Here is a 16,829-nt window from a genome sequence, read left to right as displayed (position 1 = left end):
CGCTACCACCAGGCCGTCGCCAGGGACCCAGCCCCGGACGCCGCCCGCTAACTTTGAGTCCCAGGCCCTGATCCCCGCCACCAACACCCCCACCCCCCTTCCCCAGCCGTCCGGGCCAAGCTCTCCGTGAAAGGCCGAGGCAGGGCGACCGCGAGCCGAGCGAACTGGCTAGAACCAACCCCCCTCCTCCCCCGAAGCTCAATCTTCTCCCAGGTTTGTTTGAAAGTGGCAAGAAGGAGCGATCGCCCCTCTCTCTCCTCGGACCATTGTTGCATTTCGCCTCTAACTGGGTTCTCTCACACCACCGAGCGCCAGGAGGAGGGGGAGTGGGGTTGGGAAAAGAAATAAAGCGAGCTCAGATCAGATGGAGGAGGGAAAAAAACAGCAAGGAAAAAGAGACACTTAAAGGGAAAGAGTCGCCATGTTTAGCAGCCTTTTTTTTTTTTTTTGCTTTTTTTTTTTTTTTTTAAAGATCTCGTCAATTTCACACAGAACGCACTCGCTGGGTCCCAGCCCTCGTCTTTTGTCTAATTCAGTCGCAGCAAAGATCTTTTGTTCTAACTCAGCGTGAAAAGAAAAACTTTCTTTAAATGCAATAAACTTAAACCGAACTCAAGACTCTAAACAGATCCTCCTCCAGCCACTCCAAAACGTATACAAGGGGTTTTGTTTTAACCCGTTGAAATTTTCTGAGTCCTGTTTTTCCTGCCTCGAAGACCCCCAAGCTCATTGCTGAAATTTAGAGAGAGCAAGAGAGAGATTTTTTTTAAACGCCTAGAACACATACTTAAAAGCATAATAAAACAGGGACTGTCTTTTGCTTTGAAAATCATAAATTATAATTTAATGCCAATAATAATTTACAACAAATGGCTGTTTACAATAAACTAACACAAAACAAACAAGGAAAAGGGCCTATGTTTTACTTAGTAGAGAAAACTTCACACTCACATGGATAGCACTTGCAAGGGGGGGGAAATAAAACCACCAACAAAACCTCCTTCTAAAGGTCAGATGCTGTGCTGTAAAACATACTTCATATTTATAGATATGTACAGAGAGATGAAGGTGAGGGTCAGAGGGAGAGATCTGCCTAAATGAGGCGGAGTTTTCAGGTCTGTGTGTATGAACCAGAACTGAGCATCAAAGTTTCATGCACTTTGCAAAATGATCCCTTTCCTTCCACCTCTTTCATCAGCCCCTCCCTCATTTTCAGATTAAACCACAACATGGTAAAAGCATTGTCAGGGAGGGGAGCTCGGAAAGTCTAAATAAGAACAAATTGTAGGCTCCCAGCACTGAGTTTTTCCAAACCAGGAAAGGAGAATAAGGGACTGAAACATATAGTAGACTTTCCAGATCAGTCAGCACACCCTGTAAAGTTTTTTTTTATATTCTCTCTCTCTCTCTCTCTCTCTCTCTCTCTCTCTCTCTCTCTCTCTCTCTCTCTCTCTCTCTCCCTCTCTCTCTCCTTTAAAAAACTGGCTTCCAAGAATGAAGGATCCCAAGAGCAGTGCAGATTGTACTTATACAATCTGAAATGTCCAAATGTCCATGGGTTTTTATGTACAGAACTCCAATGGAAAAGATTCCCTTGACCTGTGGTCATGCTCTCACCGACTGAAGAGGGAGGGGGAGGGGAAAACAGGCCAACTGCAAGTTATCATATATACATGAAAAACAGACCCTTCATCGCTAGCAGCTACATCACTGTATTCAAAATCCTCTCAACAGCCACGCTAGATGAGAACCACAGAATATTTTTTTTAAAAAATCACACTTACTAAAGGAAAAACTCACTGAGAACAACTGCCCTCTATTTACAGTGCTGTGATTAGCTTGCTTGAACAATCCTCTGCATAACTGTCAGAAATGTACAAAAGAGCATTTTTTTTCTGATCATAAAATAGATACTGATCTCAAGATTTCTAATACTTCTCACAATACCTTCCCTAAGCAGGCACTTAAGTGTGACAAATATAAGGGCCTCTTTTTTTTTCCTGGAAAATCCATTTTTAATTAAAAGGAGGATTAGGTGAATGGGGGTGGCTTACTATATCAGTGTGGCACTTCCTAAACCATAGATAAACCATTAACTTCGGCTCCCCCCACACACACCCAAATTAAACAGGCAAATACACTAGTCTACCTTTGAACAAACTGATTGAGGGGAGTAAACAAATGGGGCCCCGCTGGCTCAGCGAGGACTCACAGGGGCTCAACTTGATGGAAAGACAGTGAGTGGGGACAGCCAAGCAGGTTTCAGATATCAAATAATATTTTAATTTCTGAATACTTTCAATTTTCCTTGGAATATAACACACAAAGACTCGACCAAACAGTTCAGTTATTATAACTTTTACAGTATACAGAAATGTTGCACTTAAAAAAAAAACCTTCAGTTTTTTTAAAAACACAAACTGTAAACTCTAAGATACTGAATCAATCACGTTACCTATAAGTGCCAACAGTGTTATTTTGTCATGCTGATTTCAATGGTATTTTTTAAAAAGGGGAAATATCAACAATTATAATACAAAGGGCTTGCAAATATACAAACAGATATAGGATTCATAACAATTCAAGAACTAAGGGGGGGGGACCCAATTCAAATTACAAAAGTTCACTTTTTATTCAAAACCTCAGGTTGTGTCTTGGACACATTCCTTGGCTGCCAATAAATTCCACAGTTCCTTCTCTTTCTTAAAATATGTTTAAAAAGCTAGGTTTGTCTTGGTCTGGGGAGGGGGTAGGGGAAGCTGTGTTGCATGTGATCCCCTCCAGCTCGCTAATTGGAGTGCTCAACTTCACCTAAAAAAATTTGGCCACCACTTGTAAGTGCATTTCCGTCATCTCTGAGTTGCCTTCTAAAGTTTTATGTCTTCCTATGATATTTTCATGGACTCAGTTTTAATTCTTGCAGAACATATATTTTAATGATACACAGTTTTTTTTAAGAAGCCAAGATTATATCAAAACTCATTATAGAACCACAGAAAAACTGGTTTGGAACCAGAAAAGTACAAAAAAAAAAAAAAAAAACCAACTAGAGGTACACAGACATAGGACAATTAATAATTTGGAAAAAAAAAGACTTACTTTGTCCACTCTGCTCATTTTCTCCCAATCGCCTTAAATGCACTTTTAGCAACATTTTTCAAAAATTTACCAAAAAGAAAAAAGACTAATTTCCTTTTTATACAAAAAAAATGATAAGTAGCAAGTTGTTCTGCCCAACACAGGAGTTTTCTTTTTTAATGCATTCTGTAAAAGTTCATTTGACAGTCTCTCTCTCTCTGAAATTCACAGTCCATTAAATTCTTCCCCTCTTCTTTTAGCAAACTTGTAACATCCTTTCTTAACAGAAGGAAATTAAGCAAAAAAACCAGTCTTTTGCCTTTTCTTTCTCTGCTTCTCTCCCCCTTCTTATTTTGATTGATTTATTTATTGAATTGCCATATACGGCCAGTTAAAACTGCTGCCGGACAGTAACATATCCCGGATGAGGGTTTCGATGGGGGTTTTACCTACCAAACGGACGAAAAACAATTGCTCTATGACTGAGGAGGAGACCGTGCGGAGGGAAGGGAGGCGAAGCAAAAGCTTTCCGAACCGCGTTGGCTGGTTGGGGTACTGGCTCCTGACGTACTCTTCCAAAGCACACTGGGACTTTTCCTGCAGGCTTTCCACATGGGCTACATCAGACAGACCACAGGCATCTGGAAGAAAGTTAAAAAAAAAAAAAGTGGGGAAAGAGGAAGAGAGAGAATCCATCAGATTAAGAGGCCTGAAATGGGTCACCTGAGGTGCGTACACAGTGCTCTGTCAAAGTGCCCCATCCAGACTTGGAGCAAATGCCTAGACACTGAAAACTTCAAGGGGGAGAACGAGGTGACAAAACTTGAGATGGTCCTGGAGTGTTTACTTTAAAATAAAACACTCTTGGGGTGCTACAGGCTTTCATTGCCCCGGGTCCTCAGGCTGGGTCACTGGGAGGCCCAAGAAAAAAGTACATTGGTGTATCTGGCCCTATTTAGTACACACAGACAGACAAAACCAGAACCACCAATGCTTCTTCCCCCATCCCCTGAATTTGGCTTATTATATAGTGTGTATAGGGAGGAGGGGTGACAACCTGGCCCAGCTTGCAGTAATGGCGTCCAAGACCCAGCCTCAGATTCTCCCCAAAGAGAGGGACTCATTTTTCTCCAGTCTTTGAAACTGATTTAAGTGGCCCTTTAAAACTGATCTTGTCAGTTTAGCCTATTGAAGGGCAGCCATGCAAACTGTGATCTCTCTGTTCATTTGAGCTGTTTCTTTCCCCTCCTTTTCTTCTCTCTCCCTTTTCTTCCACCCCCCTTTATTTATTTTTTTTAAAGCCCAGGTCTCTCCAAGAAGCATCCCCCCCCCCCCGTTATCTTCAGGAAAACACTTTTCTTTTTCTTTTTTTTTTTTTTTCTGATACGTGAAATTACAATAAGTGCCTTTGAAATGAGAGGCTTCTTGGTGAACGCGGCTCAGGTTGTGACCTGACCTTTCAGGGCTCCCCAGACAAGACTGGGGTTAACACATGCATATTGTGAATCATTAAAACAGTTTTCACCACCGCCTCCACTCCTACCACCAGAACACACATGCGCCCTCCTCCACTCTGTCCAGGACTCCGTGTGTCTACAGATGCCTAGGTGTCTGTGGTCAGGAATGAAAAGATCTGTTTGTCTAGGACTCCTTCCCTCCTCACTGGTACTGTGTGTCTCTCCCTCTGCATCAGATAACAGGAAGCTTTATCTCTTTGTGAGGCTGTCTGCATTCTCCATACAGGCCTCCACATCTTCAAACAGTGATAAATTAAACTGTTTCGACAGTACCAGGCATTTCTTTCCTTGAAAGACCAGGGGGTAAAGGCAAAGAACCAACAATGGCATCAAGAAATTAACAGCCACCTCCATCATCTGAGGTTATGGGGAGGGCAGCTATGGGGCAGGACTAGGGTGCCATGACATTTGTGCCAGGCAAAGTAGACATGGGAAGCCCATGAGGAGAAGAAACCCCCTCTATACAGCTCTGGTTTGGCCAGAGTGCTGCCCTCTGATTGATTATCTAAGGACTTTGGAAGGTAGGGTTTAGGGTGACTGGGGTGGTGTTCTATGTGAGAAACAGTAACTCATCCAAGACAGCACAGTGAGAATGAGCCTGCAAGGGGCTCAGCTAATGATCTGGTTCCCAGATTTCTTTGAACAACAAAGAAGAAACTGTGGTCTTCTCATCTGTCTGTTCTCTAAACTTACACATTTCTTCTAGCTTCCTCACTTAAAGATCAGGAGTGGGCTGACTAGGTCCCAGGCCCCTGCCAAAGTCCAAACGGTTTGTTACTCTTAGTCAGGAACCCCAGTCCCTTCTCAGCCGTGACAAAGGAATCAGCTGACAACTTAGTGCAAGAATGTGAAGGGTGGGGGTGATTTCCACCCACCTGGGCTATGGCTGAACTGAGTGAGCCTGGAGGCAGCCAAAAGGCTCAGGTGTGGCCCGAAATGGAAAGCCAGACACTTTCAAAAATCATTTGGCCTCAAGAGTTAATGAATATCAGATCTATTACTCACACAGGTTAAACTACATGCAAACTAATTAGATTTCCTAATGCAGTCAATGACGGTTTCATATCTCCAGCAACATTCATATCCAGCCCAAGTTGGCACACACTACACTGTGGGTTGCTTGAAAATTGCCTTAAGTGTTTGCCTGAACAGGGGAAGCCAGAGGCCAGCATTCAGCCCCCTGCAGACATTCTTGGATATTGGTAGTCCTTCTGCCCCTCCTACCCTTCCTGACAGCACAGCCCTTCTCCGGGCAGTCTGCATTATTTTCATGAGAAGGCGATTTTTGAAAGCTGCTGCTCTCAGGTTAGGGTTGCCCAGAGCCCCAACTCCTACTGAGTTCACAAACAAACTTTCCCCCTGCAGGGACAAACTTTCTCCCACAAGGATGATGCCAGGGCAGCAATGTGCCCAGGGGCATCTCCTTGAGGTCTCAGACAGGGTGCCAAAAAAGAAAAAAAAAAAGAAGAAGAAGAAGAAAAAGAAGCAGGAGCTTGAGATTCCCTGGGGGCCAACTAGGCCCAGAGGGCCTGGGCTTAGGGAGGAAGCAGGAGAGTGCCTACCAGGTTGGATACTGAGAGAGGAAGGGGCCTGAGAGACCTAAGGTCCCTCTGGGAGTCAGTGTGTGCAGCATCCTTCTGTATACCAGGACCAGCCTGCAGTTATGATAAGTTCCCACTTCAACATACACTCTGCAGTTTGACCTTTTAAAAAGGAAATAGGGCTGGCCACTTTTCCAGGCCCTAACTCTGTCCTGGGAGTTCTTGGGTACCTGGGAACAAGTCTCTATCCTACCTGAGGTGAACAGGACTATGGCCTTGAGGCAGCTGTACTCGGCTGAATCGACGTGCAGTGCCTTGAGCTTCTCCACTTGCTCTTGGAAGATCCGTATGTGGTCCATAAAGGCGACCACCCGGTCGGCCGACATGGGTGAAGCGTGCAGGCCAGCAGCGGCAAGGAGCGGGGCGACATGGAGGGGCATGGAGCACTGCGCAGCATTCAACACGAACAGCTCGCTCCAGGTGAGGCGAAGAAGGGCCACCTGGTCCGTGATCTGCAGGTCAGGGAAGAAGGGGATGTTCCGGGCCCACTCCACGGCGCTGAACAGCATCCGCGCGGCCAGTTCGCAAATGTTCTCGATGCCCATGATGTTGTTAGGCTGCATGCACTGGCTGCCGAAGCGAGACGTGGGGTAGGGTTCCGCGCGCAGCAGCAGGGAAATATATCCGGACAGGTACGAGTGGCAGTTGAGGGGGTCCCCGTTGGTCAGCGCGAACTGCCCGTGGGTAGGCTGGGTGGGCGGCATCCTGCCCCTCTGTACAGCTGCAGGGAGGAAAGAGGACACTCCACAGTTAATGATCAGCCTTGGTCCTGCATCTTTACATCTTTCTACAAGACCCCAACCGGTCCCAGGCCTTAGAACAGCGCCAAGAACCAGGCAGGCCTGCTACAGCCGGGCGCCCGGCAACCACTCCTCACAAATCACCTCCCAGGCCGGCTCTGACCGCCAGAGCTCAACACTTGCCTGCGAGGCCCTTCTGGGAGCTGGTCTGCCGAGGACCCAGAATTGGTCACTTTGCCTGGGGGTCCCCGGAGCGTGATGTAGCATTCTGGGGGCACCTTTCTTTCTTTTCCTCCCCCTTTTTCCAGCTAAACAGCTGATATTTCTTATTGATTGGAGAAGGAACGGGAGCGGAGCATAGGGGGAGGGCGAGACGCTTTTTGCACAAGACATCAAGGTTTTACCCCAGATGGCCAGTGGCCAACCCCGAACGACTGTCCCCAAACCATATAACCTCCACCCCAGTCCAGGAGAAAAACCCCGGCGAGAGACAGAGTCTAAGTCCCGCGTCTTTGCCTGATCAGTGAGCTCGGAGGAGGGGAGACAAGGGAGAAGAGGGCGGAGAGAGAAAGAGAGGCCGGCAGAGACGAGAGGAAGCCGGAGAGAGGCAGGGAGCCGGCGGCGGGCGCTGGCGGAGCCCGGGCAAGGCCCGTGACGGCCCGGGAAAGCCAGAGAGGCTGAGGCTCCTGCTGTTATCTGACTCTGAACCGAGAGAGTCGCTCTCGCAGAAACACAAAGAAACCCCGGCTTTGGCTCGCCCCAACCCGGAGCCCGCGCCCTGCGCGGAGCGCGCCATTGGTAGAGCACTGTTCCCGGCTCTGGGCGAATTTTATGTCACAAAGACCCAGCTGGTGCAGAGCGAAAGCAGCGGCCCAAGGCCCCTTGTTCACACTTTCCTACTCCCTACAGTGCTCTCTCTTCGTTTCAAAAGTGAAAGGAAAAAAAAAGAAAAGCAAGAGGTATTTTTTTAAAAGCAGAATGTTAATCCATAGAAGGGTCACATGAGTGCTGCCCAGGAGGCAGCGTTAATACGGCGAAGTGCATAAAATTGCCATTTGTAATTTGAACCTTCTGTACAAAAGTACAATCTCAGGTTGGTTTTTTTTTTTTTTGAGAAGGTGGGGGTTGGGGAGAGGGGTAAGGAGGAGGGACATATGTTGAACATGCAGGAAAAGCAAGGAGAGAGAGAGAGAGAGAGAGAGAGAGAGAGAGAGAGAGAGAGAGAGAGAGAGAGGACTTTAAAACAACAACAAACAACAATCCATCCCTTGCAGAAAGGTGAACTCAATGAACTCTCAATCAATGCACAGGAAAGGAAATGCAGCCTGAAGAGAGAGTGGAGAAGGAAAGTCTGCTAAAGCGTGCGGACTGGAGGGTGGGGGCTGGGGGTGGTCAGGGTTGCTGTGCAGACCCTGCTCCTAGTACCAAATCCCCTCTGGCTGCAACACGGAGGGCTTGGGGCTTCTGTGTCCTTACCCAGAGCAGGCTAGCCAAACGCACCCAGGGCCCCGGGACCGCGGGCGAAGGGGGGAGAAATGAGAGGCCGATACCTTCCCGTCTCATGCCCACTTTGAGGCACTTTTTGAGGCGGCAGTACTGGCACTGGTTGCGGTGGTGCTGGTCGATGGGACAGTTCCGGTTGGCGCGGCACGTGTAGCTCAGGTTCCTCCGCACGCTGCGCTTGAAGAAGCTCTTGCAGCCCTCGCACGTGAACTGGCCGTAGTGCTTGCCGCTCGACTTGTCCCCGCACACCACACACTCGATGTGCTGCTGCTGCTGCTGCTTGTCGCTGCCGGGGCCGCCAGGGCCGCCCTGGCCGCCAGCCGCTGTCTGGGCCGGCGTGCTGGCCGGGCCCCCTTGGCCCGGCGTCTGTGGCGTGTGCGGGGCGCCAGGCGGCGGGCCCGGCACGGGCGGCGCCTGCGAGGCCTGGCTGCCCTGAGAGCCGGGCACCTCGTCCTGGGGGTCGCGCCACGTGCTGACTACCATTGCCATATCTATGGGGGCCGCGTCCGGACTTCTGCTCCCCTGGCTGCGGGCGGCGGCGGGGTGGCGGCGGCTCCCGGGTCTCGGGCTCCTGCGCGCCGCCTTTTGTGTGTGCGAGGGTGCGAGAGGGCGCGGGAGGGCGCCCGGGGTGGCTCAGGGCTAGTTGATTGAGGTTGGTTAGTTTTTCCTTTTTTGTTTTTGCTTTTGCAAAGTTTTGTCGATTGCTTGTCTGGCCCGGTGTGTTTGTTTTGTTTGTTTCCCTCGGCTCAGCTTTGTTGGTTTCGGGGGGCTTTCCGTCAAGAGGGGAGGGCAAGAGGACAGGGGAGAGCGAGTGGGAGCAGAACGTGGAGAGAGGGAGGGGAGGGAGAGCTGCAAGTCGATTGTCTGGCTTCAAGACAGAAGTAGGAGGCCAAAAAAAAAAAAAAAATCTCTCCAAAGATCTCGCTCGCTCTCACTCTCCCTCCCTCTCTCCCTCTCTCGTTCACTCTCTCGCTCTCAGATCTAGTGTGCAGCGGAGGAGTTGGAGGAGGAGGAAGAGGAGGAGGAGGAAGAGGAGAAGGAGAGGCGACTGTCCGGGGGCCAAGTCCAGGGCAGCCCACAGTCAGCCATTCAGGAAAGCCATCGAAATCAGGAGGACTGGGAGTGCGGAGGCGCCGGGCGCGGGCGCGCCCTGGGGGCCAGGCAGGCCGGGGCGGAGACCGGCGGCCCGCGAAGTGGCCGGAGCTCTGCCCGGGTCCGGGGGAATCAGCATGAAAGTGGTCCGCGTCCGGCGCTGCGCGGCGTCGTCCTGGCGCTGGGCCGCCGCCGCCTCCTGCCCCGGGCGCCTGGCGCGCGCCGCGCTCGCTCCGGACGCCGCCGCCGCCGCCGCTCTTGGAGGCCGCTCGCTGCTCCCCGTGGGCCGCCCGGGCCGCCGCCGCCGCCGCCGAAGCCTCCGGGTCGGGCCCGGAGCCGCCGCGTCTAGCGCCGCCGCCGCCGGTGGAGTCGCTGCTGCTGCTGCTGCCGCCGCCGGAGCTGCTGCTGCTGCTGCTGCCGCCGCCGCCTCACACACATAGGGAAAGAGTCAACTCGCCGGCGGCGGGGGAGAGATGATAAGAGAGAAAGGAGGGCAGATCAGCACCTAGAAGCGCATCCTTCGTGCGCAGAGGGGGGAGAAACGGAGAGAAAGAATGAAAGAGGGAAGAGCTGCGCGGCACCCGGAGAAAGGAGGCAACTCCGGCAGAGGAGGAGGAGAAGAAAACACACACGCGCGCACGCACGCACACACCGCGGAGAGAAAAGAGCAGAATCAAAGTGATCAAATATGCTAAAAAGGGGGGCGCGGGAGGGAATGCGATTTATAGGCGCCGGGGCTGGCAGAAGTGGCTTCTCCGCGATCAGCTCACTGAGCTCTCTATATAGTGAACTTTGACACGACTGCTGCAACTTAGCGCACGTTACCATGGCGACGGCGCGCCTTATAAGGCAGCCGCCGGGGTTGGCCTGGCCCGGCGCGCGCGCGCCGCCCCCTCGCCGTCATTGGCCGGAGCGCGGCGGCCCCGCCATGGCGGCAGAGGGAGCAGCTCGGTCCTAGTGCGAGCGGCGTCGCCAGCGCCGCGCGGGGCGCGCGGGGACGGAGGGGGCGGGGACGGGTGGCCGCGCCGCCCAAGCCACCGAGCGGGGGGATGGGCCCGGGCGGGTCCCGAGAGCGCGGACCCCGCTCGCCCCGCACCCGGCACCCGAGGTTACCGCCCCGGCGGCTAGGCCAGCGCGCAGCGCACACACTACGCCTCTTAAAGGCTCCGCGAGAGGTTGAGGATGGAGCGAAGACTTAGTCTCTCGCAACTTGGCTTTGCAACTAAATGCGCGGCTCGCTCTCCACCCGGGACTCCCGGCGCATTATGTAGAGCCCACGATACCAAAGACAGAGAGCGCTTCCTTCTTCTTTGTAGAGGGGTACGCAACGGAGGTGGCAAGGTGCCGGGATCTGAGCTTGCTAAAGAAATATTTGGCTAGATCCGTGTGGTGGCAAATCCTTTGCTTAATGAACTCTCATCACTTGCTCAGTTTAGGAGCTCCTTTTTGCTTGTTTGTTTTATAGGGGAAAGAAGCCGTTCAATATCTGCCTTTTTCTTTGGAGGGTTAATATTTTATAGATTTGTGGCCTGACATTTTAATTGCTCAAATGGAGCATCTCGGATGCTGAGAAGCACAAGTAGACTTCACTTCATTGTCATGACGCAATTAAAATAAATTCCCTTCAACTTTATCCTCTCTCATTGGTTTTAGCTAACTGGCCAGCCAGTGACCTGTCACACACCCGGTCATGAAAAGAGAGCAAAAGACCTTTCTGTCCGCTGATGGACAGGCACAGGCAGCCGCTCAGCTTCGCCTGTGCACACCCTCCGTACACACATGTAAACGCACATATATCAGATGCACATTTGTCAATGTAAACAGACAAAGACGTCCAAGACGATGCTTCTAGGTCATAGAACAGTTGAATACGTACTTCATTTTTCAAATTCTCTTTAAACATCCATATAGTCATCAAAACACAGCAAGAGAGCTTGCTCCCAGTTGGAAATATCACCAACAGAACTCACAAGAACCACACACAAACCATAGTCTTCCTCCAGAGAGTCACGGTAGAAAAAAACAGTACCACAGCCTATCTCACCCTGCTCTGGATGCTCACGCCATTGACATCGCTGTGTCTTTGAAAGTGTGCCTGAGTTTTAGACATCAAATATATGGAACCACCCCCAGGACACATTTGATTCCACTAACTAAACTTGCTGTTAGATTAGGACCAGTTAGTTGACTGTGAGGATTCCACATTTGTATGAGAAATTTGTGTTTAATAGGGAGTCCCCTGCACCAAGCCAGAACTTAATCCATAAGTCAAAATGGTTTATCAGCAATGAAATTATTTTCTCATAAAAGATGCTGAGCTACTGGGGGGGAAAAAGAGGACACCACAAAGAGTAAATTGAGAACTTCACAAGAGCACCCTTGACAGCATGGAAATTTGGCAATATAAAGTTACTTCAATAAAAATAAACCTGTCGTGTAATTGCCATGGATAGACTGCACTTTCGGGCAGTTTCTTTTACACACACAGGCAGTGTGAGATGAGGAGCACATGAAGATGTGGGCAGACAGAAGCTGGCTTTTCGGCAAGGAGAAAAAAATCCTATTTTTTAAAAAAGTCCTTCTTAGCCTTCTCTCTCTTTTTTTTTCTACTGAAATCACATGTTACACTTAAGTGGCAGGTGCTGTAATTATTTGAATGTTTTAAGAAATAACAAGCTATAGCAGGTACTAGACTATCATAAACCTGGTGTGTTCAATAAGGTGGCCACACAGTAAGGCCAGGCTGAGCGTTTCTGGCTGGTTAGAGATACCACATAACTCTCCTACAGAGAACAAGAAAGGAAGAGGGAAAATAAATAAGAGACGTCTGTTTTTTTTTCTTTTAATTTTTCTGATTTAGGGAATTATCTGATGCTAAAAAAAACATCAGATTATAGAGGCGAGCTCAGCATATAGTGAGCCTGAGGTTGACACAGGAAATCTAATAGATATTCTCATCTCAACTTAATAGATGAGCATAATTGATTATAGAGAAATGTTAATCTTGCCTCTCCAGTGCAGCCATTTTCATGGCAAGATTACTTTTTGCACACACACACGGAGATGATTTTTGAGGAGGAGAAATTACATACATGTATTTATATATATATATATATATATAAGGCTATAATTTTATTAGGTAGAAAAATCAAGATTTTTCCCTTTTACAGAACTGTAGCTAGCTAGACACACGGCCACATCAAGTCAGGGGTGCTTCACTTTGTATTTTTGAACTCATTTAGCTATAGAAATGCTATTTAGAAGGGGAAGAAAAAATCACCATATGAATTGTAGTTAATTTAATGAGTGGACGAAGAGACAGGACAGTCAGACTGAGGAATTTAAAAAAAAAAGCAAAAATATTTTTAAATGCCCTTTTCAAAGATGCTCAGTTGTCTTAGCTCTAAGATTTAAAGATCCTGACTAAAAGATACGTATCTACATATTATTATTTTTAAAAATCTTAACCAAGCCTTTTACTACTAATGTAAATTTATTTTAATGAGAATTGTGGCAAGCTTTATTTGACTGGTCAAAGTTAGGGAAAAAACCATTTGTCTTAATCTGAAAAAAAAAAAGTCCCTAACTCCCAGGAATATGGTTTCCTTGCAGAAAGTGGTTGGCTGGTCTGTAATTCTTTACAGATTAAATCACAATATGAATACAGACCCCAGCAATGCCGAGTTTAACTCTGAGCTCAGTAGAATCCAGAATCCATTGAATTTCTCCTTTCCCTCAATCTAGTCGTGTGTGTTTTTCTCTTCCACCACACTGGAGCTCCGTGAATAGGGAAGGGGCTTCCATTGTGTCCCTCTGAACTTCCAAGTCAATGCAATTTTTAACCACTGGCTTGTGGTACTTTGAAAATCACCAGGGGCTGTCAGAGTTGGGTCCTCTGAAAAATTTACAGTGCTAAATCAGAGCATATGCTGGGAGGGAAAAATTGCTTAAGATTGGAGCAAGTACAGTATCTGTCTGCCCCCTAGTGTAAGAGTCCTCGCTGCCTAAAACCCAACTTTATAAGAAAAGGAGCCCTTAAAGGGAAACGACTTGGGGCTCATGTAGGCATAGGAGACTGAAACTTCTGCACATTTTAATCTGAATAATTCTTCAGGATTTAAAATTATTTGTCTGTGGCTTGGTTGGACTGCACTCGGATCTCGCCGGCTCTACGTTTCTCGAGTCACTGGTGAAGGGATGATTTTTTTTTTTTTGAACTGGGTTTATGTGCGTCCCCCTCACCCCTCCTCTCTTTTTCTTTCTGCCTCTGTCGTCTCTCTCGCTGGCTTTTTAAAAATGAAGAACCGTTCCATGATCATTTTGCACACAGCACAGAATTGCTTCTTAAGTCAGCCCGGCGCGGTTGCAATAGACAGCAAAAAGGTAAACCGTTTGCCTGAATTCAGCACGCCAGCACCACCACCCCGCCCGATGGTGAGTACCCTTCTCCTTGCGATTCTCCTAGCCTAACAGAGCTCGCCTTCAGGAACCGCAGCCGAGGGCGCCGGGCAAGGGCTTTGGTCCCTGCCCGCCCGCCCGCCCGCCCGCCTGCCTGCCTGTCTGTCAGCTGCACAAGGTTGCAAAATGAAGCGCAGAGGCAATTCGAACAGGAAATTCTGTTACCTAAAGCCAGCATAGCAGCAGCCCCTTTGCTAACAAACCCAGTCATTTGCTGCTTGGACAACCAGGCTTCTAGGACTGGTTTTCGGTCAATTCTATGGAAGGAAATGAGTTTGAGAAGACAGGATGAGGAGATGGGAGGCAACCGCAGTCTCTATGCTTCGGTTTAATCATATTTTGGCAGCTTTGCAATTGTATTTCCCCCCCTCTCCCACCTCTGCTACCACACACATGTAATAAAATATGGCAACGCACTGAATTGACTGCCCCCCCACCCCTTCAACCACAGTCCAAGGCAATGCATACACGTTAGCAAACCGATTTTCTGGAAAGCCCCAAGTCATCCCCAAACCCACATAGCACAAGGAGAAAAGTGAGAAAGAGGAGAAAGAGAAAGAGAAATACAGTAAGCAAACATACCAAAACCATATTTGCCTTGTTCAAGGTCCCAAACGGCTTGCATCTTCCTTCTAAACTGGAATAACTCTCCTTTAGTTTGGCGGGTGAAATAAACGCTTTGTTGGCCCCCTGAAAAGATGTGTCTTTGATAATTAAAGAGACTCTCCTCCACGGTGTTTATCTAAGCGATTGTGCAAACTGATAAAAAAGTAGGCATTAGTCTGCAGGGAAAAAAAGAGGGAAGGTGAAGGCAGAGCTCTTCCACCTCAAGGAAGTGCTTCCCTGTGTACCAGGCGCTCTCAGCCTTTGGAAAAGCCTGCACACTAACTTTAGAGAGAGACGCGGCTTCAGGGAGCTTTGTACATAGCTGCTGAGGAATGCAAGCCTCGCCTTTAAGAAAAAAAAACCCCAAACCGTAGGTAGGAGATGTCTGGAGTGATCCTTGTCTCTCATCTGATGCCTTAGAAGGAAGAGTGCGTTGTTACACCTTGTTTGGGGCTGGAAAGAGGAGACTTTAAAAACACCCTTCCAATTGGAAAAAAAAAAAAATCTCCCAACTTAATGAGTTTAGTCGGAGGCTGGAGCAAACTGCTCAGCCTTCGCAGAAAACCGCAAACAACTATAAGCAATATTGCAAAGCAAGACAACTGGAGGCACAGCCAAATTCCACTGTTTGGGGTCGAGAAGGATGGAGGCTAATCCTGAAGCAAGTTGGAAAAAAAAAAAAAAAACAGAGGTGGGAGAGGAGGGGGAAAAGCTGCAGCCTAGTAGACTGGCAGACAGGGTTCTCTCACCCTGGATCAAAGATAGAACTTGAAACAGGAGGCCAACATTTTTTCTTAGGAATCAGTTGGAATCTTCATTTTCTACTTTTAACTCAAGTCGCCCCCACCCAATTGATTTTTCTTCCTCTCCCCTGTGGATTAGTGCCTCCCTCCCCTTTCTACTGTCCATTCTAGAACTTTCCTGAAGAGGAAATCTATTTCTTTTGGGGGAGGGGTCCCCTATTTCATGCCTCCAAATAATGAATACTTAATTCATTCCCTCCCTTTATCAGCCCCCCCCCTCCAAAGACTAAAGGAAGCAGAGATACAATAACTAGCAAAAATTGAGAATAGACCGAGCTCCTTCTTGCAGTTTAGTACAGTTTTAACTAATGGATTTTTGTTGTTGTTGTTTTGTTTTGTTTTAAGAGAAGAATAATGGGGAAACATGGATCTTTTATTTTAGGAAACTGTTATGGTAAGATGAATGTCAGACTTGACAAATGGAACCAGCGCTCTTCACTGCTTCTTGTCCTTGTCTTAAACAGGAATTAAGTTAAACACAGTGCTGAATGTTAATTACATGTTTACTGGCTAATGAAAATTACAAATGGTTTTGCCACCTCAAACAATGATGAAAACTCTGAAGACACTGTAATTATATACTTTGAGGGAAATAACTCAGAATATTGATCATAAGAAGTGTAAATCTTTTTTTAACTATTCATTAATACCATAAATATGGGCTACAGAAGTTTTTTCTTGCGGTTTGTCTCATCAGTTACACTGAGTGGATGGCTGGTGGGACTCCTCCCGAGAGGAGGTGAACTCTGTCTCTCAGAAGGAGGCCACGTGTGTGACTCAGGAGTGCCCCCTCCCTTCTGCCCCGCCCCCTTCATCCTAGCGGAAGGTCCAGTGATCTCCAAGAGGGAGGCCCGGCTCAGGGCAGGTGAAGGTGATCTCAGTCCGGCCTCCTCTCCTTCTCGTGCCCGCTTCTCTTCTTCTCTCCCCCCCTCCTTTTTCTTTTTATGCCAGGTCTGATCGATGACCACCTTACCCAGCCTGGGCGCCTCGGATAACCTAATGAAAGACCAATTAGTCCTGGCAACTCTCATCGCCACCCAGAGATGCAGTCCTGACCACTTCAGCTCCCTCCTTCAGAGGTGGCTAGGGCACTTCATTGCCAGAGAAGGGGAAAAAAAAATAGGGATTGAGGTGGCCGTGGCATAAGGTGACTTAGGCACTGAACCAGAACTGGGCTTTGGAGTAATTATTTTGTGGTCGTTTTCTTTCAACTTTAGCCAAATTTAGAACACTGGCAGCCACTCCAATCCTGAGGGTCAAAGGTGAGAGATGCACTAACCCTAAAAGGCAGGCCCGCCGTGTCCGAGAGGCCAATCAGGCAGTGGCATGGGGGTGGTGGTGAAAAACCTGCATGGCTCTTAAGGAGGTAGGGGCGAGAAACACACATGCAGGAGCCCAGCCCCAAGTGCACGTTTAAAGTGAAGTATTGAA

The 16,829-nt window shown here is 48.5% G+C and overlaps 1 protein-coding gene across 2 annotated transcripts; it reads right to left on the bottom strand.

The window, feature by feature from the left end:
- Nucleotides 1–855: 855 nt before the first annotated feature.
- Nr2f2 (nuclear receptor subfamily 2 group F member 2) lies at nucleotides 856–15,205 on the bottom strand. 2 transcript variants are annotated; one of them, XM_057756182.1, is made up of 3 exons: nucleotides 14,572–15,205; nucleotides 6,390–6,917; nucleotides 856–3,719 (listed from the first exon to the last, which is right to left on the bottom strand). In XM_057756182.1, exons 1-3 carry the CDS (start codon nucleotides 14,612–14,614, stop codon nucleotides 3,445–3,447), a joined length of 846 nt encoding a protein of 281 aa, XP_057612165.1. In that variant the 5' UTR covers nucleotides 14,615–15,205; the 3' UTR covers nucleotides 856–3,444. The 2 variants fall into 2 exon arrangements, with proteins under 2 accessions (XP_057612165.1, XP_057612164.1); XM_057756181.1 differs by lacking the exon at nucleotides 14,572–15,205 and adding an exon at nucleotides 8,487–10,322.
- Between the last annotated feature and the right edge of the window lie 1,624 nt (nucleotides 15,206–16,829).

Source organism: Chionomys nivalis, chromosome 23 (genome assembly GCF_950005125.1).
Source record: "Chionomys nivalis chromosome 23, mChiNiv1.1, whole genome shotgun sequence".
Taxonomy (NCBI): domain Eukaryota; kingdom Metazoa; phylum Chordata; class Mammalia; order Rodentia; family Cricetidae; genus Chionomys; species Chionomys nivalis.
This window is presented reverse-complemented; position numbering and strand designations above follow the sequence as displayed.